This window comes from Perognathus longimembris, chromosome 1 (genome assembly GCF_023159225.1).
Source record: "Perognathus longimembris pacificus isolate PPM17 chromosome 1, ASM2315922v1, whole genome shotgun sequence".
Taxonomy (NCBI): Eukaryota; Metazoa; Chordata; class Mammalia; order Rodentia; family Heteromyidae; genus Perognathus; species Perognathus longimembris.
In genome coordinates, this window is record NC_063161.1 from 132,759,912 (window position 1) to 132,784,471 (window position 24,560).

The following is a 24,560-nucleotide window of genomic DNA, read 5'->3' on the forward strand; positions in this document are numbered from 1 at the left end:
CTTTGTAGGTGATGTGCCATCTTGGCATGGCTTCCATTTGCTCTTCTCCAGGGCTGACCAGGTACTCTGTTGTATGCATGCTACCCCTTTGCAGTTTTTCTTTTCATCTGTCCTTAGCTTTTTCTCTTCCTGGTCATTTGTTTTTTCTTCCTGGTTATTTGTTGGGGTGATTGCATTGTTTTTCTTTCATATAAACATTTTAAACTGACCTACATTCTGTCCATATTCTTCTGTTACATAGTATTTTACACATTTCATTTACTTTTTTTTTTAAGTTATCGTTAAGTAGTTGTACAACAGGGTTTCAATCCAATGTGTCAGCTCCTGAGCACAACACATCCCAATCAGTACCACTCTTTCCATCGTTCTCTGCCATCTCTGCCAACCCCACCCATGTTCTCAAGTTACCTGGTTCTGTTTTCACATGACCATAGGCATTTCTTTCCTGGCTAGGACTTCTTTTTAATTAAACTTGGAAAAAAATGGAGTGTGACACTCTGTATAAGGTACTATGGATGACGCCAGTATGACAAAATATACAATACCGTAAGATATAAAAATGATGACTTTATGGTTAGATCTTCATTGTTTCTGAAGTAAGGGCTCACATAATCTCAATTGCCCTTCTCAACAGCTCTTACCCCTCATAGTGGAGGAGACTTAGACTTTGAAAAGCAGGGGCCAAGAGACCCACAATACTTCACCCTGGGTAGATCCTGAGTAGAATGTAACTCCCATGCCTTCTCACTAGCATTCTCTTTATTCCTTTTGTCTCTGCCTAACTTACAGCAGATCAATTGATCTGTTGCCATTCACTCTTTATTGATAAACACTAATGGACAGAGGATTTCCTGGCTGCTGGACCAGTCTTAATGCTAGGCATGAAAGATGTTGCCTTCCAGGTAAACCTGACCCACAGTGCGAGACATAGCCATAGGTTTTAACATACTTATTTAGAAGTACACCATTAGCAAATCGTTGAGAGAGAATGCTTCCATGTTCTCTTCCACCTAAACATGAGAACTTAGCCAGCCAGTGCTTTATCTCCTCTGTATCCAGCTCTGAGAAGGCAGCATTTAAAATGACCAGATGGTCTTTGTGAATGAAAGGCTGGGCATCAGTGGTATAGCAGTGAACATAAATGTTTATGTGATTTTGGCTGTTTTTCAGGACCAGGCAGCTCAATGTCACGTGTACCAGCTCAGTGGACATGGAGCTCTTCCTCCACTACTCCCTCATTCCATCAGTAAGTAAAGGCAGGAGGGGAAGGAATGAGACTAGGGTTGCTTACCTACTATACCCTCCCAACAAGACCTGATTAGGTCAGGAGAGAGACTCCACTGATTTTTCTTCTTAAATTTCCTTCTTACATACACTCACATTCTTACATTATGTACCAAAAACACACACAGAAGAAAAATTTTAGGGCCCAATAGCCATGGATACTGGATTTTAGAGGAGTCACAAAAGATAATTCTGAGGAAGCAATAATAGAGATGAAGTTTGTTGAAAGTTACAAAGGACATTCCAGACACAGGAAAGAGCACATGAAAAGTTCCTGTAGAGGGTGGAAGAATAGCGTATGCAGAAAACCAAGAAGGTCCAAAAAGCTGGAATAGGGAATTGAGATGCAAGAGCTGGGGAAGAAAAGCAGGGCCGGGCCAGGCAGTGCCCAGTGGGGCTTTGGGTGAAGGAATTTGTCTTCCTACTCAGTGGAAAGCAATTGAAGTGTTTTCAGCATGAAGGGAGTTTAATCACAAGTGTGTTTTCTGAAACTCATACTGGTTACTTTGGGAAGATCAGGCTGGAAGATCACTAAGGAAACTATTGCATGGTCCAGGGAGAGCTGACCTCAGCTCCTCCCGCATGATGGTTGCCAACTAGAGATCTTGGGCAGAGAGGACAATAGGACTTAACAGGTTGGGTAGGGTGGTTTGGGAGAGGGAGAAGGCATCCCCTGAGGCTCTGGCTTGCACAGCTGGAAGGATTATGGCCTGAGCCACTCACTTGTTCTGGAGAAAGAGAAGCTCCAGGTGTAGAGTGGGTGAAGGCACAAAGCAAGGACAGGAATATCATGAGTTCTATTGGAAACAGGCTGAATTTGAGAAATACCAGTTGTGGAGTTGTGTGGTTGTGGAGCTCCTGGACAGGCACTGAGCTGGAGAGTCCATGTGTGCGTCTTCTGGCGAAGAGGGTCCCTAAAGGCAAGGACGACAGTGGTTCACACCTGTTATCCTAGCTACTCGGGAGGCTGAGATCTGAGAATCATAGTTCGAAGCCAGTCTAAGAAAGTCCAGAGACTCTTCTATTACCAAAAAGAACAACAGTAACAAAACCCAAGAAACCTAAGAAGTAAAAGCCAGACGTTAAGCTGTGACTAATGTGGTAGAACACCTTTGAACACTTAGGGCTCAGGCCCTGAGTTCAAGCCCCAGTACTGGCACACAGACACACAGACACACAGACACACAGACACACACACACACACACACACACACACACACACGGCATGGAAGTGGAGGTCACCAAGAGCCGAGGATTAGGTCGGAGGAAAGGTAGACCTTGGACAGAGCCATGAGTGCTCTCAGGCTGATAGGGGCTGGAAAAAGAATGATCCAGCAAAGGGGACAGAAGTGATGGAGGGAGCTCTGAATGCCATGCTGGATGGAGGCCTAGGCATGAGTGTTTCAAAGAAAGAGAAATAGCCAACACTGTGGAAGCTGGAGGCTGCTGACACATCAAGTGGATTTGGGCTTAAAGAATGCAATAGAGTGAGCATCAAGATGGCCAATGGTGTCATGGTTCATGGCTACTCCAGTGGAGTGATGGTGTCCAGAAAGCAGAGCAGGGGCTGAGGAGCCAATGAGGGGGAAGGAAATAGAGACAGCAGATGTTATCTGGTAAAAGGGGGAGTGAATGCACATCAAATGCAGGAGAACATGACTGAATCCACAGGAGCAAAGAATGATCTGCAGACTGTTGGGTATTAATTCTATTTATTATTTATTTATTTATTTATTTATTTTACAGCTGAGGAAATCAATGTTCAGGAAATAAATAAGTAAATAAGCCTGAAGTGCAGCTATGGCTCAAGTGGTACAACGCTAGCCTTGAACAAAAAAGCTCTGGGTCAAGGCCTGGGCCCTGAGTTAAAGCCTCACAACTCTCACAAGAAAAAACCAACAACAAGAAGGTGTTGCAGACTTCTGGAATGCTCTGCTTGCTGGCACTTCTCTCAGTGAGGGCACCAGGGCAGGCCGGCAGAGTGCACTGATGTCCTCCTCTTTTCTCCTTACAGCTCTTCATCATTTTGGTTTTGTCCTTTTTCCAAAAACGAGCGCATCATAGACAAAGAGAGGACACCTCTTTCCTCCTGGGGACCCACTTTGGAATCATCATGTGAGTTGAGTCACTGTCAGTCCCTGGCATTTGGGGTACCTTGTGGTTGGGGCTAATACCAAGTACAAGGTCAAAACTTGCCCAGGACTTCCTCCCTGCCACCACTCCCTTACAAGACACACTCCTCCCCACTCTGTCAAATAAAGTTTAGAGAGGTCAGAGTCACCTTCCAAGTGCCATTGCAATGCTGGGTGCCCAGGGCTTTCCAGCTATGCCTGAAACCACTCAAGGAGACTCGGATCACTGGGCAAAAGGCCTTCCCTGGTTAGGACTGCGGCTCCTCAGGAAACAGGAGGGAGAGGGTGCCCTGTGATGGGAGCTTCTTGCTGGGGTGATGCCACTAATCCCAGGCCCTGCTGGATCAGGGCAGGGGTGGGGGGGGCTTCCAGGCCTTTTCCAGCTCTGCCCTTCTGAGTCTCTGAATCCCTTATCACATTTTTCCTTGAGTTTTAATTGTATCACGCCTTGGTTTATCCCTACTATTAGCATCATTATCTCTATCACCATCATCATTTAACATTCATTACATGCTGTCTGTGGCCATGGCCCTGAGCCACTTGCCTTACACTTGCATGCCTTAGTTTCATAAACCCTCTTGTCAATGGATCCTCCTGAAGATTGTCATCCTCATGCCATGGATGAGAACACTTAGGCTCAGAGACATTAAATGACTATGGCCATGGAGCTAACATGTGACAAGAGCTTTAACCCAGACTGGTTTGATGTGCTAGTTTCTCTCCCTGATCCACTGCACCCCCCTGCCCGACCCTAGTGTCAGAACATACACAGGTCCAAGCTGTGGATATTCTAAGATATCTCATCCTCAGAGAAGTGTGACGAAGCTGGGGTGTCAGAACTGAGCAAAGGTTGAACCAAGAGGCAGGGTGGGAGAAGTCCAGCCCCACTTATTCTCTCTGTGTCCAAGGGCACTGAATACCAGCTCTGAGTAGTCGCTGGACATCATTCTGAACAATTGGCCCCTCTCACAGTGCCAAGTGGAAGCCATGTGTATAAACAGAAAGGAAAAAGCTGACATGGTAGATAAAGATCCTCAGACTCCATAGAGGGCCTTTGTCACAAAGGGTTGGGGCAGGACATGGAAAGGGGTAGAAACACAGTAAGAACAATATTAAACTCCCCTGCATTAAGTGGATTGTGGCATGTTTGACTTTCCTCTTGGCCATTTTTCCTCAAAGTATCAGCTTGTCTTCATTATTTTGACCTATCACCCTCACTAAATAATAACACCTTTTTCCAGGTGCCAGTGGCTTATGCCTGTAATCCTAGATACTCAGGAATCTGAGGCCTGAGGATCACAGTTCGTAGCCAGCTGGGGCAGGAACATCCTTGAGACTCTTTGATTAATCACAGAAAAAGTTGCAAGTGGAGCTGTGGCTCAAGTGGCAGAGCACTAGCCTTGAGCAAAAGAAGCCAAGCCCAGAGACAGTGCCCAAGCCCTGAGTTCAAGCCCCAGGACTGGCACGCACACACACACACAAATATAACGCCTCTTATGCACATGGCATTCCATGACTTGTAAAGCAGTTTTTCATTTGCTGTCCCCATGGGACTGTGATGAACAAAAGTGAGGGTTCCATCTCTGTTTTAAAAATGGGGAAACTGAGCCTCTTACTTGACTCTTGAATACTATAGTTGGGGGGATTTGTTGGAATTCAGTTCTGTTAAACAGAATGCAGGCCTGTAAATCTGCCCTGAGCAACAACCAACTCTTTCCAAAGTGCTAGACTAGGTCCCACCCCAGGAGACTTTATAGTTTCCTATGAGGCCACACAGTTTATAGTTTCCTATGTGGTGCTATGTGGAATAGGGCCTTCAACTTGGTGGGGAAGGCAAAGGTGAGGCAGCTTGACCCAGATATAAGAAATCCAGATGGCTTCCTAGAGAACATGCCCCTTAAGTTGATCTTCATGAGACAAGAAGGGGGAGACCAGCAGGACTCCTTGCCTGCAGTTCAACCTTTTGAGTTTTTATTAAGGCTCAGGCCAAATGGGCCTTTGGGCTGGAGAGGCTATTCCCAAATTCCTTTAAAAAGCTATTGGTTAGGGGGGAAGCTTATTTACCAGGAAGGAGAAGAAATAAATTTTTTAAAGTAAAATTGTAAAGATTTCACAGAACCCAAAACGGACCTCACCAGACCTGATCTCAAGAGAGGAGACTTTATAGGACTTTGACTCTTTCTGTCCCTCTGTGTCACCAGGAGGCATCATTTTTCTGTGTCGCTCTTTGCCATCTGACTTGGGGTCTCTGTAGCTTGGCTTTCCTCTAGGATCACTGTGCTCCTGATGTTGTATGACCTTCCAGATAAGGACAGTAACAGCTAACTGGCTCATGGGCCTCCAGGTCACAAAATCAAGATAAAATAACAGGCACCTGACTGGCCCATCCAAAGTTCAGTAGTCAACCATAGTCCAGCGAACTGTGGACAAGAGAGTATAAAAATTTGCCTCTATCCTCTTACGGTTTTTCAACTGGGCCTGAGAATTCTATTGACTGTAATAAGACAGAATCACAGGACAAAGCATACAAACTTATTTATTACAAGTTTTACATGACACAAGAGCCTTTAAATAAGGAAATGATGATGCATTTAGAGCTAAATATACATATCCTGAATTGGACAAAAGGTATTAAGTTATGAAAAAGCAAATTATGTGGAGAGAATAGAAAGGAAGTCATTGTTAAAAATAAGGCTGGTACAGAATTCTTAGTCTCTACTTCCTATATTTTGATGATAAGGAATGTTATTTTTCACCTCAGTAAGAGGCATCATTTATGTGGGAATTTCATCTCCCGGTTTCAAAAAGAATATGCAGTCAGGCACCATAGGCTCATATCTACAGTCCTAACTACTCAGGAGGCTGAGATCTGAGGATTGAAGTTTGAAGATAGCCCGGGGATAAAATTCCATTTCCGGGCTGGGGATATGGTCTAGTGGCAAGAGTGCTTGCCTCGTATACATGAGGCCCTGGGTTCAATTCCCCAGCACCACATATACAGAAAATGGCCAGAAGTGGCGCTGTGGCTCAAGTGGCAGAGTGTTAGCCTTGAGAGAAAAAAAAAAAAAGCCAGGGACAGTGCTCAGGCCCTGAGTCCAAGGCCCAGGACTGGCCAAAAAAAAAAAAAAAAATTCCATTTCCTATTAACTACCAAGAAGTTAAAAGTAGAGGTGTGGCTCAAGTGGTAGAGTGCTAGCCTTGAGCAGAAAAGCCAAATGAGATCACAAGGCCCTGAGGTGAAGCCCCAATACTGGCACACGTACACACAGAGCATCAGGTAGATCAATTTTCTTGTCCCTGCCACTTTTCAGTGTTTTTTTAATTCAAAATAGATGGCAGCGTTAACTCCTTCACTCACACGGTTTCAGAATAGTCAGTGACACCCAGACCTTCATTGGGAATACTGGAAGGAAGAATTCTCATAGGATGTATAGGGATGCGGTTCAGTCTCCCCTAAACCTAGGTAAAACATTCTTCTTGTTTGGGATTGTCAAGTCATACCATTTGTGTTGTGAGATGTATGCCGATGCCCTTTTGTTTTGTGCCATGGCACAAAGCTCCACTAGACTTGGAGTCTCTGTGGGGAAAAACTTGCCTCATTCCTACACTCTGAATCCATGCCTAGCGCCCAGCCCAACACAGGGGACCTCGGTATGTACAAAGAATAGCTCACTAGCTCACAGTCCCTCCTTGCATAGGTGGGCAGGCTATGTGGGGAATGATCTGTGGGAATATCATCTCTGGACTCATGAGCTGTTTCTGTTGTCCACAGGCCTCTGGACTTCGTGGGGACTTTCAGTAACCGATGGTCCTATGGAGTTGCTTTTGGGGCCACAGCCAATAAGGTCATGTTCTTGTTCTCAGAAGGCTACCAGCCCCTGCGGGTCCCGCAGTGGGCCCAAGGTACTAGGGCTGACCTGCTGGGAGTGTCACCTGGAAGTTATTGCTCTAAGAGACCACTGGAGTCCTTTCTGATCCAGGGGTAGACTCTGTAAACTTGTTACATGTAAAGTCAATGCTTAGCTCAGAAAGCCTGAAAACATGTTTGTCAGCCAGGCGCTGGTGGCTCACACCTGTCATTCTAGCTATTCAGGAAGCTGAAATCTGAGGATTGCAGTTCACATCCAGCCCAGGCAAGAAAGTCCATGAGACTCTTATATCCAATTAACTACCAAAAAGTCAGAAGTGGAGCTGTATGGTTCAAGTGATAGAGCGCCAGCCTTGAGTCAGAAAGCTCTAGGCCAGTACCCACACTGTGAGTTCAAACACCAGTACTAGCATACACTCATGCAAAAGCTGGATTGTAGTTTTGTCCCAGTTAGATTCAGAGGTCATTTAGACATGGTTTAAAAATGTTCAGGCAATTGCTTCTATTTTTTTTTTTTTTTTGCCAGTCCTGGGCCTTGGACTCAGGGCCTGAGCACTGTCCCTGGCTTCTCTTTGCTCAAGGATAGCACTCTGCCACTTGAGTCACTTCTGGCCATTTTCTGTATATGTGGTGCTGGGGAATTGAACCCAGGGCTTCAAGTATACAAGGCAAGCGCTCTTGCCACTAGGCCATATGCCCAGCCCCAGGCAATTGCTTCTTCTCACCAACCTGCCCCTGCCCAATGCTCTGCAGAGACAGGGCCATGGCTGCTTCTTTGATGTTAGCAAGTTCTAGGGACCTTCCTCCAAGAACCAGGCTTACTTCGCTGACACTGGCCTGAGGCTCCTGGTTCTCCCTGTCTTCTGTCCTGCCTAAAGGAGCAACTTTAATCTACAGGTCCCATTACCTCTTGTACAACAATTCAAAAACCTCTCTGTCCAGCCCATGCCCTTGGTGAGGGTTAAGGTCAGCTTCTGTCTCCACTACAGTGATTCATTTCGGTACCAGTCTTCCCTGCCAGCCCCCAGCCCTCCCCTTCACCCAAATACTGATCAGCCCAGACCAGAAAGCTCTTGTCCTTGCTGCCCTTTGATCCTCTCTCCATCTTACATCTCATATCGCACCACCTTGCTAAATGCTACCACCTCCAGGAAGGTCTTCCCAATCTTCTTTCCTCCTCCTCGTGGCTGGTTGACTGTGCTTCCATTGTAAGACATTTCCCAAATCCTGCTCAAAGCACTATATTGCATCATTAAGTTTTTCTAGGTCCTGTCAGGCTATCTCAGAGCTAGTTAGGGGCACAGCCAATGTGATGATTGTCTGACATTAGAAAAAGTGCCCAGAGCACTTTCCTCTCATTGACTTTTGTTCGTTCATTTGTGTGGTCTGTCTTTACCAGTTATACAGCGAGCTAATCCTGTATGGGGTTCCAGTCTTCATCTCTACAGTAAACTTGGTACCTGTCATGAATAGGGACCGGGAAGGGTTTGTGGCAGGCAGGAAGGAAAGACCTTGTGCTATTCCCTTTTGACCTCACCTGGGGCTTTCCCACTCATCTGGTTGACCTCATCCTGAGGTCCCTATATTTTTTATTTATTTAATTTTTTTTGCCAGTCCTGGGCCTTGGACTCAAGGCTTGAGCACTGTCCCTGGCTTCTTTTTGCTCAAGGCTAGCATTCTGCCACTTCAGCCACAGTGCCACTTCTGGCCATTTTCTATATATGTGGTGCTGGGGAAATTGAACCCTGGGCTTCATGTATAGGAGGCAAGCACTCTTGCCACTAGGCCATAGTCCCAGCCCCTGAGGTCCCTGACATGAGGTCAGTGAGAAGCAGCTCAGCCTCCCAGGGCCTCCTCTGGGTCTGGAGAAGAGAAACTGACCACCTCTCTGGCCCTCCCTCCTCCACCCCCACAGCCTTTGTGCTTCTGATTGGAGGCTTCGAAGTCGGCCTGTCATACTTCCCCTTCTTTGCCTGCCTCTCCTCCAAGTCCCAGCTGGCCAGCTCAGTCCTCGGCTTCAGCTACTCTCTGATTTGGTAAGATGGACGCTGCCTGTTCCCTTCCCCAACTCCATTAGCGCTACTTGGGCAGAGGGCTGGGTGTGGTCCAAGAGCTCCCTCTGGAGGACACAAGGAGAAGGCACAGAGTAGACAAAAGTGACATCTTTAAAGCAGCAGTCTCTCTGCCCTACACAAAGCTGCTGGTGATCAGAATATTCATAGGCATCAGGGAATACAGGAAAAAATAATCCTGAAAATCGTCAAAGGTCTCATTGTGGGAAGCAGGGGCCTCCATCTGATGTTCTCGGTGCTGTCATGGCTTCTCACAAAGTCCTCAGAGAAAGTCGCTGTGCCTTCACTTGGCCTGAAGGGCCACCACCACCTGCCCTTTTCCTCTCCAGGCCCTTGGCAGTGTCTTCTCACAGAGACCCCTATATTCCTTCACCCTCCCTTGCCCAGGACCTGTGAGCCAGGGAATACACTAGAAATAAGACAGATCCCCATTGACCCTGGGGTCTAGCCATCTGGTCTATATGTGTGAGTTATCAGTGAGTTATCGTCTTTCCTCCACCTGGTCGTGTGTGTGTGTGTGTGTGTGTGTGTGTGTGTGTGTGTGTGTGTGTGTGTGTGGTGTCCTCTGAGGACAATGGCTGCTAAGTCTTCCTGCTCTGCCCACTTGGACTCTCAAGATTTTGTCCTATATCTGGGCCCATTAAGTGTACTTAGCACACACTCATTTTGGTATGATTGGAGAGGGACACACACATTAGTGAGAACCCACTGCTACCCCAGGGAGGCCAGATGGGGGAGGCAAGATGGATGGATGAGTGCAGGGTGGGCTGTGCTCACAGGGGCTATTTGTGGGGTTTTTCTAGGAGGGAATCTAGCTCCCAAACCCCTGCTTCTGTTCTGACAGGTTTGCAGTCACTATTCTTCAAATCTCGCAGTGTCCCCATGGGCAGGTAAGTCCCTGTTGACATGTGTTCAGGGTGTCTGCTCAGGTTATCCTGGACCTCAGCTGCTCAGGACACTTTCATTTGTGAGGTACCTGTGATCGCCCAGGTGCCTATTTACAGATTAGTGTTGTCTCATTTGGTCCTCACAGCAGTCCCTCCAGGAGGAGGAGTTCATCAAGCCTATATTATAGGTGAGGAAACTGACACAAACATATTAACTACCTCATAGGAAGTGGTAGGGTTGGGAATGGAAGTCAGGTCTGCCTGACTTCAAACCCCATTTTTTTCCTACTCCATGCAGTCTCAGTTTCTCCTGTAAAATAAACGAATCAGACTGGGTGAATCTCTTCCAACATGGCCATACATTGTTCTTATCAGAGCAGGTAGAAATTAGTTCATCTCTGTAGCTCTGGACCCAGAAAAAGGAGTGACATGAAAGAGAGGTATCCTAGGGTACCTAGAAAGACTCCTGGATAGCCTAGGGGAAACTGACCCCAGTCTGGAGTGCACAGAGTCTTGCCAACTCTCTCTGGGGCTTAGGTGCAGTAGAAGGCTAAAGGGGTGTGATGAGTGGAAGTCTGGTGGGGCCTGACTGGAAAATGGGGCTGAGGGGCTGGGACCTACATTTCTTTTTTCCTTCCTTCCTTCCTTCCTTCCTTCCTTCCTTCCTTCCTTCCTTCCTTCCTTTCTTCCTTCCTTCCTTCCTTTCCTGCCTTGCTTCCTTCCTCCTTCCTTTCCTCCTTTCCTCCTTTCCATATTCCTTCCTTCCTTCCCTCTCTCCCTCTCTCTGTTCCTTCCTTCTTTCCCTCCTTCTTCTTTCCCCTTCCTTCCTGCTATCTTCCTCTCTCCATCTCTTTTTCTGTCTTTCCTTTCTCTCTCCTTCCCTGTCTTCTTCCATCTAACTACCTACCTCTGTCTCTCACATTTCCAAAAGGAAAACTTATTTTTTATCAGGAACACCCCCTCTCAAAAAAAAGCTGTTTTCATGAAATAAGACAGAAATGCGCAGACTTGTATCCAGAGCTTCTAGACTCCAAGTCCACATCTTGTTCTGGGGCTGGAAAGCAGGGATTGGCTACTGACTTCCGAGCTCAAGGAGGGCAGGTCCTGCTGGGGTCTGTCTGGTTGGACAGGCACTCTTCTGTCTTGTTTCACCTGGTTGTCCTGCCCTGCCCCACTGGAGCCTGCGCCCCTTGCTTGCTTCTGTTGCAGTTTATGGGGAGATATGAGACCCTCGTGTTCTACTGGCCCTCACTACTGTGCCTGGCTTTCCTGCTGGGCCGCTTCCTGCACATGTTCATCAAGGCTCTGAGGGTTCACCTGGGCTTGGAGCCCCAGATGGTGAGTGCTGAACATAGTCACTGTGTGTGTTCCTTGTCACATTCTGGATTCAAAAACAAAGACTCTGAGAGCAGATCCTTGCTTCTCACTCCCAGAAATGACAGAGGCCTGACCAAGTCTTGTACCCCATAACCCCTCCTAGAGACCAAGTCCTAATGAAGACTTGTGAGGCCAAGTGTTCCTATCTTTTTCCTTTCAGGAAGAAAGGCCAATGCTGGAAGTCCACCAGGCAGAGCACGTAAAACAACTGCTGAGGAAGGCCCGCCCGCAGTAAGCTGCACTTCTGTCCATTCACCCCCCAGGTTCGCACTCACGTTGGCTGCCCCCCACAGACAGGCTCTGAGACAAGTAGAATGCACCACAAGAGTAGGGACCATTATTTACTATGAAAGTGAACCAAAGCAAAGACAGAAATTTACAGGCTTGCATCACTAGGGAATCTAGAAGGCTTTCTGCCAGTTGGATCTAAGAGCACAACTGATATCCTCAGAACTGGGTCTCTTACTCCCTCGCCCTCTCCACTCCACTTTTTTTTTTTCCTGTGCTAGTACCGGGTCTTGAACTCAGGGCCTAGCATTCTCCTTTAGTTTTGGGATTGTTTTTTTCCCCCACTCAAAGCTGTCACTCTACCACTTGAGCCACAGCTCCACATCCAGTTTATGGCTGGTTAATTGGTGATAAGCGTCTCCTGGACTTTCCTCTCCAAGCTGGCTTCTAATTTAATCCTCAAATCTCAGCCTTCTGAGTAGCTAGGATTATAGGTGTAAGCCACACCAACATTCAGTCTCAACTCCAATTTTAACTGAGCCTTCCAGTGAAGTGGGCCTCCTCCTAATAGTGGTCTCCAGACTCTCCAGGCTTACACTTTTCTGGTTGAAGCTTAGAAGAAAGAGAAATTTTCCTTTCCACTTACTCAGATTCAAATTCGATCACATACCACCCTTATCCAATGACTGTGGCTAGGTGATTGGTAAACACTTATTGGCTAAGCCCCGGTCACATGTTCTGGTCTCGCTTCTGCTCTGAAACCAGGAAGTAGTTTCAGCACCACTTATCCAGTAGGACCTCGGGGAGGAGATGGATAGTTTCCCAAATAATAACGGATGTGCTGATGCCCATAGAGGATAGGATATTGCTGTCAACTGCACAACTGTGTTAGACCTTCAGAGGGTGTCTGGGTCAGCCTACCTCTGCTCTTGCCACTGGGCACAGTTGGTACATTCCAGAGAAGAAACATCTCTCATCCAGCTCACACAGTGGCAAAGCTAGTATCTTGGCTAGAACTACACTGGATTATACAATTTGTGTCAGAAAACTGAAAATAATAGTGGCATCAAGAAAAGAGAATTATTAGTTTCTCAATAAAAGAACTCTAGGAATGAATGCTCTATATTGACCCTAATCCATATTGAACACCATGGCACTTTGTAGGTCACAAATGTGTTTGTTTGTTTGTTTGTTTTGAAATTTGCTATCTTCATATGTGTTTTCCCTCCTCAATACTGTCTCGTGGTTCAATATGGTGGTAGCAGCTCTGGCCTAAACCATGTCAGAGGGCAGGTAGAAGGAAAGAAAGCAGGGCAAAGACCTCTTAGCCTTGTCAGTTCCATCTAGGCAGCCTCCCCCAAAGACCCATATCAACACTTCTGATCACATCATAGTGATTGAACCTAATCTGATGTTTCTTAACTGCAAGAGGCTGGGAATCTTAGTCTTTTAGTTTGATGAATTGCTACTCCCACCCTAAACCTAGTCTTTATTCTTAAGGATAAGGGGAAATGAAGATGGCGGCACTGCCAGTACTCTTTCTCCAACACTAATCTGCAACATGATGAAAAGAAGATGATGTTATTTCCAGAAGAATCAGACATTTGTTTACTCACCACAGCCTTTTCCTCTTCGGTGTCCATTCATTCACAGAGAAAGTCAAAGATCCTGGTTCCAATCCAGGGTGTATAAGTGGGACCCCTGCTTCCAGTTCCCAAGCAGAATGATCGGAACCATTGTGCTGGCTTTCATATGCCTGTACCTTGTAAGTAGCTTTATGAAAACCCATTTTTATTTTATATATGGAGCAGTGTGGAGCTGGGGTTATATAGACTCTGAGGCAAGCAATATGTATGTACCTTAAAATATGGGTTGAAAGTGAATCTTGGTTGGTCAAAGAAGTACAATGGGCCAAGTACCAGCTGCTCATGGGGCTGAGCTATGGAGGATCTCAGTTCAAAGTCAAAGGGCAGAAAAGTGGAAGACCAGCCATAAAGGAAGTAGCAAAAAGTGAGCTTGGAGATGTGGCTCAAGTGGTAAGGCACCAGTTGATCAAGTGTTCAAACCCTGGTACCAAGGGACTAGGGAAGTGGGATGAAGAAGATGCAATGTTTCAACTCCACCATTTTTATTCCAAGGATACCTTTACCTACATTGCGAATATAACTAGGAAGATTAATTCACACAAAATAACTGATAATGGTTAATGCTCCATATGGTCAAATTTATCATTGACTAAAAATTGATGGAAAGAAAAATATGAATTTGAAATTACTGATATGCAAAGAGAAGTTGGTAAAAATAATGATCTCTAAAGAACACTTGCAGTTTTCATGGACTCTGTGGAGAAGTATCACATGTTCCTTTTGCTGCTTTTCCACTGGCAAGAACCTGGTCATGTGACCATGCTAACATAAAGGAAGCTGGAAAACATAGTCTATATTTTGTACCCAAAGAAAGAAGAATGAATATGGGGGTGGGGCTTGAACTCAGGGCCTCTGGCTCTCAGCTGTTTTGCTCACAGATCGCTGTCTACCACTTGATCCACACCTCCACTTCTGGCCTTTTGCTGGTTAATTGGAGATAAAAGTCTCAGATTTGTTTGCCCAGGCTAGATTCAAACCTTCATTCCCAGATCTCAACTTCTGGAGTATCTAGGATTACAGGTGTGAGTCATCAGCACCCAATTTAAGAGGAGTTTTGACTGCCTGGAAGAGACTGGCTTTATAACGAAGGTCAGGTGCATATGTTATTCCTGTGCTGAACTGGACTCTGGTGACCTTGAAATCTTTTCTCTGTGTCCGCAGTTTATTGTCATTGAGTTCTGCATGTTCGTGTATGTGAGGGATGAGTTGGATGTGTTCGAAGAGAAGCTGGAGAGCTACCTCACTTATATGAATGAGACAGGGACGCTGACCCCAGTTATCCTGCAAGTCCAAGAACTGATCAGTGTCACCAAAGGTAAAACTATCTGCCACCAGTGTTCCTGCCACCTGTGTGGTAGCTGCATGCATAAATGAGCTCTACTACTTGAGCTACAACTCTACTTGCAGTGTTTTGGTGGTAAATTGGCGATACAGATATTCCTGCCTAGGCTGGCTTGGAACCTTGATCCTCAGATCTCAGCCTCTTTTTTGAGTAGCTAGGATTATAGGTGTGAGCCACTGGCACCTGGCTCTGCTTTTAATTTTTGTTTTGTTTTGTTTTGTTTGCCAGTGCTGGGGCTTGGGACTCAGGGCCTGAGCACTGTCCCTGGGCTTCTTTTTGCTCAAGGCTAGCACTCTACCACTTGAGCCACAGCACCTTTTCTGGCTTTTTCTATATATGTGGTGCTGAGGAATAGAATCCAGGGCTTCATGTATACAAGGCAAGCACTCTACCACTAGGCCATATTCCCAGCCCCTCTGTTTAATTTTTAGTAGGAGCCTCCATGCTGTTTTCCATCTCTATATCTCTGTTCTGGGCTTCGTTTCTTCTAGGCCTGGTTTCTTCCTTCTTCTCCTTCCTTCCTCTCCTTCTTTTTCCTGATCTGGTGCTTGAACTCAGGGGATAGCACTTTTGCTCAGCAATTTTGCTCATGATACTCTACTACTTGAACCATGTCTCCAATCCAGCTTTTTTTGCTGGTTAATTAGAGACAGATTCTCCGACTTTTCTGCCTGGTCTGGCTTTGTACCATTATCTTGGACTTCTAAACAACTAAGATTTAGACATGAGCCACCGGTGCCTAGCTCTGGGCTCCTTTTTAAAGCTAACTTTAGTTTCTTGGTCTGGATACATGGTAATCTACATGTCACATAGACACTTATATGTCACTCATTGACACTTGTGGCTTGAAATATTTCTCACATGTATAAGCATTTTGAAATTAACATAAAGTTGTTCCTGTGTCCTGGCCTCTTCCATCTTTAAAATATAGAAACTCTTAGCTACTACACATTTGTCTGGGAAGAAGACATTAATGGAGTGAGGTTACATTCATGGTGCTGCCTGGAGGAAGTTCACACCCACACTTCCTGTGGACAGACTCCTCTCATCCTTTCCTTCCAGATATAGCTGCCCTTACACCCTTTGCATTGGATCTTAACAATGTTTTTTCTTATTACTTGAGTTCTTTGAGATTTGAAGTATAAAAATTGGGTACAATAGGTGTGTGTGTGTGTGTGTATGTGTGTGTGTGTGTGTGTGTGTTTTCTATGATTCCCCTCACTTTTATTCACTTAGAGTGAAAATATTAACACCAAAGGCAAGAACTAAATATAACACACACCAAGGGTGTGTGAGTAAAATGAGCAAAAGTTTGCATACATGAGAAATATTCCAAAGGAAGTATAATTGATTTTTTCCCTAGACCCTTTTGACTCAGTGTCTACATTTTGAAAATACCATGTAGTGCTTGTTTTCTGAGAACTCTCGATACTTTGCATATTTCAGGAGTCTGGGTGGTGACCATTCTTCCTGCCTCCCTCACATGTGTGAGCTATCTGTTCCACATTCTGGCCTGTTACAGGTAAGGCGACTCAAATTATATGTGTGACTTTAGCCAGATGCTTGCTTTAGATTTTTCCAGTGTTCCTGAGTAGTGCCTGCAATGCTCAATATAGGCTTAAGAAGTGAATTCAAGATTCAGGGGCAGTGGGCTGGGGATATAGCCTAGTGGCAAGAGTGCCTGCCTCGGATACACGAGGCCCTAGGTTCGATTCCCCAGCACCACATATACAGAAAACGGCCAGAAGCGGCGCTGTGGCTCAAGTGGCAGAGTGCTAGCCTTGAGCGGGAAGAAGCCAGGGACAGTGCTCAGGCCCTGAGTCCAAGGCCCAGGACTGGCCAAAAAAAAAAAAAAAAGATTCAGGGGCAGTGGCATCTTTTTGTAGGAAGGAAGAAAACAACAACAACAACAAAAAACCTAACTACTGATTTGAACTTCTGGATTCAAATCACACTGTAGCTCTGTAATAATATGCAGATAGGGAACTGTGGGTCCAGCGATTTGATTCCTTTCCAGGATTTGTTCACCTGAGATGCCTGGAACCAGGATTCTCAGATCTCAGCCTCCTGAGTAGTTAGAATGATTGGTGTGAGCCCCTGGCGCCTTGCTGTTGTCTCCTCCCCCCGCTTTTTTTTTTTTTTTTAAAGTTTCCCTTTGTGTTGCTATAAGATCAGGCTATAACAAATTGATTTTCTGTTTTAACTGTTTTTAAACCTTATAACTTAAATGATATGTCTTCATCATAGCAGAATAAGAAATTATAGAAAGAAAAATGAAGAAAATAAAAGCCGCACACAATCTCATCTATCAAATTCCATTACCATTATAACTTGAACAATACCTTTATCATTTTGAGAAAAAAAAAAACTTTTAAGATTTTTGAAAACAAACTAGAAGTGTGCCAAGGAGCTCAGCTGCCTGGCACTAACCTCCCTGTATCTAGTGGTCTCTGACTTCATTTCTAATTTTTTTTTTCCTCCAGAAAGCACATAAAGAGGCTGTGGGCAGGAGACAAACAGTTTCTCCCTCCAAGGTTCCACAATCCCTCCTCAGCAGAGAGCGTGGTAAGTCTATGGGGGCCCTTTGGTGTTGAGACTAAGCCAAGGGCCACACCTGAATCATTGGGTTGTAGATGAACTCAAGTGAAACAGGGGTGCTGGGTCTACGGGACAGAGGAAGCGAGCTTTTCCTCTTTCCCTGAGGCCCCTGTTCTTTTAAACCTCAGGTGGCCATTGCAAGATACTCTGGCTGGCAAATAGCCTATATTCTGTGGGGTAAGTGCCATCCTATGACCCTTTCAACCCAATACACCTTTCCTGGGCACCTACAGGGCTCTGGCTGTACAGAAGGGGAACAAAGGTGAGTGGGACACAGCCTTAATTTCTGTCCACAAGGGACCCACAGGATGAGGGAGAAACACAAACAGAGTATGTCAACCCCTCCCTGTCCTGAATTCACAGGCTCTGTATGCTGTGGGCAGCGGTGGCCAGAGGAGGAAATGACTGCCCACCTCAAGCACAGAGCTCAGGGGCTTTTTAGGACATTTAGCTTTTAAAGGATACCTGATGGGGTTGGTAGGAGGGGAGCAAGGAGGTAAGGAAGGCCATGCTAAGCTCAAGAAATAGCATCAACAAACACGCCAGGGCCTCTGATGCAGGAGGGCGTAAGGCAAGCTGCAAGGAGGGGCAGGAGGGTGGGCCAGGGGCCCCAGTGACCTCAGCCCTACTCCCCAGGATACCTCATCATCCATGTGGTACAGAGCCTGTGTGGCATGATGATCATGTATGGCCTGGTGCTGCCTGTCCTCCACAACCAGGGCCTGGAGATGCTCCGAGGGCTGGGTCTTGGGATGTAAGTGCTGAGTGGGCTTCCTGTCTTTGCCTTTAAGTGGGAACTAAGTCTTGGGCCCAAGGTCTTGATTCTGCTCTAGGGATGAGTCATAATAGCAACTCAAACAGGGGAACTTACGGTTTATTAAAAGGCTTCCTCTCTCACTGTTATCTGGGATCTTCATAGGAGTGTGTGTGTATGTGTGCGTGTGTGTGTGTGTGTGCATGTGCATGTGTGTTACATATATGTCTATTTTCTAGCAGGGAGATCAGTAAGAGGCAGGATAGCATGATGAAAGAGGGTAGGGAATTACGGCTAACTGACCATTTGGATTTTTTTGTGTGGATCGGGATAAATTATGTTTCCTTCCCAGCATCACTGAATATTTACTATATATCTTTCTCAAACCAGTCCTAAGAATTGGGTGTGTCTGTGAAGAGCAGGAAATAGGCACTTGGTCAAAGAGAGAGAAGATGCAGTATTTGGAGCTAGGCAGTCTGAAGCCAACATCTTTTGTTGTTGGTTGTGGGGCTTGGACTCAGGTCCCGGGCACTGTCCTTGAACATTTTTTGCTCAGGGCTACCACTTTGAGCCACAGCTACATGTCCATTTTTCTGGTGGTTAGTTGTAGGTAAGAGTCTTGGAGACTTCCCTGCCCAGGCTGGCTTAGAACTGCGATCCTCCCATCTCAGTCACCTAAGTAGCTAGGATTATAGGCATGAGCCACTAGTGCCTGGCTAGCCAAAACTTTTTAACCACTATCCCACACTACTTACTCAGAGGGTTGTCAACACAGTACATGGCACTTTCTGAGGACCTCCCAGCTTGGTTCCACACTTTCCAAGGGTCACTCCCGGGCCTGGAGTGGAGCCATCCTGTCCACCCTCTCACACCCTTTCACTCTTTACCTGTAACATCACTCACACAGCTGCCACTCTTGATATGAAGGGACACTAAAGAGAGCCATGTGTTGTAACCTGGAGCCACAAGAGCTGACCCTGTGGCCTTGGGAAAATTATTTCCCATTCGTGAGCCTCAGGTTGCCCATCTGCCTGATGGGCATGGGGGGCACTTTGTGAGCATAAAGCATGGAGCATGTACTTCCGTTGTTCTTCTGAGTGGTGAACACCTCTTTGATATCACTAGACATCAGAGGGCCTAGAATTAGCCCTAGAAGAGCTACTTCAGGATGGTCCCTCCCGGTGTTTCAGCCTCACTCTATCCATCGTCGTGGGCCTCATGATCCTGCAGGGATGGATCGCCGCCAGCTTCTTCCTGCAGCCCAAGCTGAGCACAGCTGACAAGCAGAAACCCTTGGCTCTCAACAACAGGTAAGGGCACCGAAGGAATTCCAGGGTTTCCACTGTCTCTCGGCCCTTCCCCCCTCACCCTTGGCATATTCTGGGCACACTAGAGCATGTGAGGAGTTGTAGTACAGGGCACTGGGGTGACCTCCAGAGCTAGACTGCCTGGGACCTAATACTGGCACCCTTATAAGCATTGTGATTTTACCAGCCATCTATGGACCTTAGTTCCCTTACTGAGAAATCATTTTGTATGCCTTAAAAAAGTGTTAGATCTGTGTTAATACGGACTTAGAATAACAGTGTCCTGCACATGGGCAAGCATTTCTAATTCCATGAAGAAGAATGGGCTCTGGGAGTAAAGAGGTCATTGTAATACTATCTGCCTGTGAAAAGTTCACAGCCACCAGAGCGGACAGGCACATAGATGACAGAGACTTCAGAGGGTACAAAACCATTCTGAGGCAAACTTGAGTGGCGGAGGGGAAGTGGCAGGGCAGAGGAGGAGAAACAGGCAGCAGGAAGTCAGATGGGATGGAGGAAGAGAAACAAGGCAGGGTAAAGAGAGGCAGGGGAGTCTGGGGAGATGCAAGAATGGAAGAGGAGAGGCAGAAGAGAAGGAAGAGAAGCAAGGGAAGAGAAGTTGGGAATGGAAAAACAGAGGCAGAAATGGAGGAGGAAAGGCAGGAGTAGCAGGGGAGTGGCAGGGCAGGAGGGAGTCAGTTCCTCTCTGGACAGGATGTTCGAGCTGAGGTGAGCACAGGGGTAAAGAGCAGTGGAGAGCTCAGCCAGCCGCTACCACAGCATGAATGAAAGCAGGGAGGCATTAGAGTAAACAGAAGTCAAAGTAGTCACCGCATGGTGACCTTAGGCCAGCAGAGGTGGGACCACCAGGGGCAGGACTGTGCCTCTGACAGGACAGGAGGCAGTCCAGAGTGATCAGGTGGTCCTTTGGAGGACTGGGGACAGCTCTGGCTGGGCCAGACATTAGGGAAGACCGCCCCCCCCCCATGCCTTGCTGCTACAACTCTTAAGCCAGCTGTCTTCCCAAGATTTCTTGTCCTCCAAGAAGCCTGAAACAGCAAGCATTGCTAGGAGAGTTTCTACTAGCATTTGTCCTGCACTGTGCTTAGCATCCTCCCCACACTCCAGAGCCGTGAGGAGGTCGCTGACTCTGCATGCTGCGCATCACAGAGTCACCGGGTTAGGAAGTGGAGTCCCAGGGTTCAGCACAAGACCTGGGGACTGCTGGAGGCCCCCCAGCCTAGCCACCTTATCCTATCTTCCTGTCCATGTCTTTACAGGAAAGTCTTCCACAATTTCAACTACTTCCTGTTCTTCTACAACGTGCTGCTAGGTGTGGGCGCTTGCCTCTCCAGGCTACTTATCAGCTGCCTCTTGGGCTCCTGGCTGATTGCACGCATTGACAGGACCATCATGCAGAGTGGCTATGAGGGGGCAGACATGGGTGAGTGACCAGCCCTGCTGGCCACTTCCTCCGGGATGGCTGCTCTTGAATCCTTGAGGGAAGATAAGTATCAGAGGCTGGAAGTTCACACCATTGTTATGCTCATAGCTATCTGGTATGCCCCCCTCCTCATAGAAACTTTTGCAGTCTAACTGCTCAAGAGGGAATGCAAAGCTGTTCAACTCCTACTGATTTACCAGACCTTTGAGGTATAAGAATGGTAGTCCAAAGGAGTTAAATTCAGGCCAGGTGCCTGTGGCTCACACCTGTGAGCCTCCTAGTTATTCAGGAGGATGAGGATGAGATTTTAAGGATCCTGTTCAAAGCCAGCCTGGGCAGGAAAGTCTGTGAGGCTCTTTTTTTTGAGGGGGGGTGGTTGTGGAGTTTGAACTCAGGGCCTAAGCCCTGGCCCTGAGTGTTTGTGCTCAAGGCTAGCACTCTACCACTTCGAGGCACAGCTCTACTTCCAGTTTGTTTTTTTTTTTTTTTATCAAACTGAATTACAGAGAGGTTTCATACATTAGGCATTGGATACATTTCTTGTACTGTTTGTTACCTCGTCCCTCATTCCCCCTCCCCCCTCCCCCTTTCCCTTCCCCCTCCCCCCCATGAGTTGTTCAGTTGTTCAGTTCATTTTCACCAAACAGTTCTACTTCCAGTTTTCTGGTGGCTAGTTGGAGATAAGAGTCTCACAAACTTTCCTGCCTGGGTTGACTTCGAGCCATGATCCTCAGGTCTTAGCCTCCTGAGTAGCTAGGATTACAGCCATGAGCTACCAACTCTCAGCTTCTGTGTTTATCTCCAATAAACTACTAAAAAAGCTTAAATGAGGCCATAGCTCAAGAGGTAGAGTGGTAGAGCACCTCACTGAGCACTTAGTTTATGAGTATGTAGCTCTAAAAATTTTTGAGTCAAGAACACACCTAAGAATTAGTGTTTATACTGAGAAACTTAGTTATGAAAATGTTCTGTGCAGTTGAACTACTCTAAAACCAAGGCCATTTCAGAGGAAGAAAAAGTAGCTTTTGTTCTGCTTCTGTTCCTCAATCACACATTCCTATTCCATTCATGATCTGCACAGAAACATTCTAGGTCTTTGCCATGGCTGCCTCTAGCTCCTTCATACTTCAAGTTCTCCATAATATGCATAATTTAGAAAAGGATCTTTAAATGCTTCTGGCTCTTAATACTCCTTATCTAGATTCTCAGCAGAGTCAGCCACCAATGGCACACAAACAGACTGGACGTTATATCAGGAAAGTACAAACTATGTCTTGCTGAGAAGTGCTACCTGGCCTGACCTGCCTCTGGGTTTCAGGGTTCAGTGCGTGGATCGGCATGCTCTATGTGGATCATTATCACACCAATCCTGTGCTGGTCAGCTTTTGCCACATTCTCATCACAGGCCATAGGGAGAGGAAGCTGCAGAAGGCGATCAAATACTGGTACCTAAACCAATCAGCAGGTAACATCCATCTCCTCTTTGAACCTGGATTTAGAGAGAAGGAAATGAATATGCAAAGGCACCTGGAATCTCCCAAGATGCCCCAGGTCTCCTCTCTTCTACCCTTCCCCCTTTTAATCTGCATACCCCACTCAGTGTATCCTTCAACCAGGGAGTTCAGGAGACTTAGCTCCTAGTCAGCCAAGCTTTGCAGCCTTTTTCTAAGTGATCTCTTCCGTTGTTCCTGGAAATAAGCTCCGGTTCTGCTAATGGAGCCCTTCATACTTCATTTGTTTGAAAGTTCCAAGGTATCTCATATCCCAGGCTTCCCTCAAGATGCTGTCCGAGATGGGGCTTAGTTTTGTTTTTCTGACCTCTGAAGCTCTCCTGCCACTTCAGGGCTCAGATGCATTCACCATTCACTGCTGTACCAACTCTGCAGACAGTCAGGTCTGTGGAACCACTTATAGTCCTCTACCTCCCTCGTGTCAGCAGGCGTCCCTCACACCTTTCAGACAGCTCTTCCAAAAGTCTTCAAGAATAGCAAAGGCACACTAGCCCCTTCCCCCAGTCAACCATCACACAACTCCTGGTTTATCTGTTCTGATTCTATCCTAGGTCCCCGCATCTCAGCAAGGTCCAGAATGAGGTGGCTCCTGCTGCAGACCTTGATCAACAACCCCAGACTCATCATGCTCAGAAAATCAAAACCAGGTCATGGTTCCCACGAGTTCACCCAAATTCTAATGACATGCTCAGATTGTTGACTCTGGCCACCATCTGCTACAAGGCCAGGCCATCTGCTCCCAAGAGAAGGCTCTGTTTAACCAGCAGCTATTACCTGCAGTGGGAAGGGATGGCACAGGCTCTGTTCTCATACATTGCAGTCAGCATTATCCATACAGAAGATGGGTTAAAGGCTCAGTACCATTTCTCTCCTTTGACCAAGAAAAAAAAAATGAGAAACTAAAGAAAGTCTGTTGATCAAACTGCTACTTCCACTACCCATTGAGGAGTTGCCTATTAACAGAAGAACTAAGTTCAGCTCTAAGGCAGAACTGCCACTGAAGAAGGTCTGCATTAAGAGACACTATTTTTCTCTGGAACAGAGGATGGCCCTCAATGCAGCATGCTCCTTACTGCTTCCTGTTTTGCAGGTGTCACGGCGGGTGGGAGAGAGGATGAGCAGATTCCAATGTACTCTCTGTCCTATAGCCACTAGGATGAGGACCTAATCTGGGCTTTGCCCTCAGAATCTCCCTGACAGCAATTGAATCACCTGTCTGAGGAAGCAGAGCTGAGGTGGGCAGGCATGTGAGCAGGCAAGCCCCAGGATGTTTGATGAGGGTGAGCCAAGGAACACATGAAGGTTCAGGGTGCTGATTTGAACCATTTCAAGGACACCCAAATGCCAGGCTGGGAGACATGGACCCTTGTCCTAGTATAGAGCCCAGTACTTACTCAAAAATTTCATGCTCCAGGATAAAGTCTCACAGCCCTCGACCTGCAGAAATTGTGACCATTCAGATCCCTCATGAGCCTGAGCAAGTACTGTGAGGCTTCACCAATATGGCAGAGGAGGACTCCTATCATGATTCCAGCGTGATTATAATTTGGCTGGTACATGCAGAACATTTTTCTGTCTCAAAGTTACATCACAGTCTGGTTAATTCAAGACTCTAGAATTCCAGAGACTAGATTCCTACCTTGGACCTGTTTTCCATCTCAGAGATCTTGGCTAAGTTTAACTCTTGAGTTTCCATATTTTTCATGTGCAAAATAGTCTAATTATGGCATCCCTCTCATGGTTAGTGAGGGATTAAATCTTCTCAATAAATGTTGGCTGTTGTGGTGGTCCCTATTCTTCCTTCTGTGTGCTGTGGATGTGTGATGTGGTGCCGGACTAAATCTATCCTCTCCTTTGTGGAGATGCCAAGCCTTTTATACCCTTATGTGTTCCCCTATCGCTCTCAATGCATATCCTCTGGCCAGTAGGAAGTAATACGGGAGCAAGGGCCACGAATAGCCTCGGTCAGCGTGTGGTTGCGAGAATGCCCTCCCCCTCCCTATACTCGCCAAGGAAGACAGGTACGCGCAGGCACTTGGAGAAGCTTCAAGAGCTTTCTGTTTATTCAAGGGAGGGGCAATCAGCAGTAATGACAAGGGAAGAGGGAGGG

The 24,560-nt window shown here is 46.6% G+C and overlaps 1 protein-coding gene across 1 annotated transcript in view; it reads left to right on the forward strand.

Moving 5' to 3' along the window:
* LOC125356111 (stimulated by retinoic acid gene 6 protein-like) overlaps positions 1-24,191 on the forward strand; it is a 30,418-nt gene extending 6,227 nt beyond the window's left edge. The window contains exons 2-18 of the mRNA XM_048352420.1: positions 1,171-1,246; positions 3,299-3,399; positions 7,189-7,319; positions 9,200-9,320; positions 10,201-10,246; positions 11,453-11,581; positions 11,781-11,851; positions 13,502-13,613; positions 14,656-14,809; positions 16,283-16,358; positions 17,320-17,401; positions 17,563-17,611; positions 18,071-18,188; positions 19,379-19,498; positions 20,776-20,939; positions 22,258-22,404; positions 23,002-24,191. Of these exons, the coding sequence (XP_048208377.1) occupies positions 1,171-1,246; positions 3,299-3,399; positions 7,189-7,319; positions 9,200-9,320; positions 10,201-10,246; positions 11,453-11,581; positions 11,781-11,851; positions 13,502-13,613; positions 14,656-14,809; positions 16,283-16,358; positions 17,320-17,401; positions 17,563-17,611; positions 18,071-18,188; positions 19,379-19,498; positions 20,776-20,939; positions 22,258-22,404; positions 23,002-23,150 (1,846 nt within the window). The 3' untranslated portion in view covers positions 23,151-24,191. The remainder of the gene's footprint in view (positions 1-1,170; positions 1,247-3,298; positions 3,400-7,188; positions 7,320-9,199; positions 9,321-10,200; positions 10,247-11,452; positions 11,582-11,780; positions 11,852-13,501; positions 13,614-14,655; positions 14,810-16,282; positions 16,359-17,319; positions 17,402-17,562; positions 17,612-18,070; positions 18,189-19,378; positions 19,499-20,775; positions 20,940-22,257; positions 22,405-23,001) is intronic.
* The last annotated feature ends 369 nt before the right edge of the window (positions 24,192-24,560 follow it).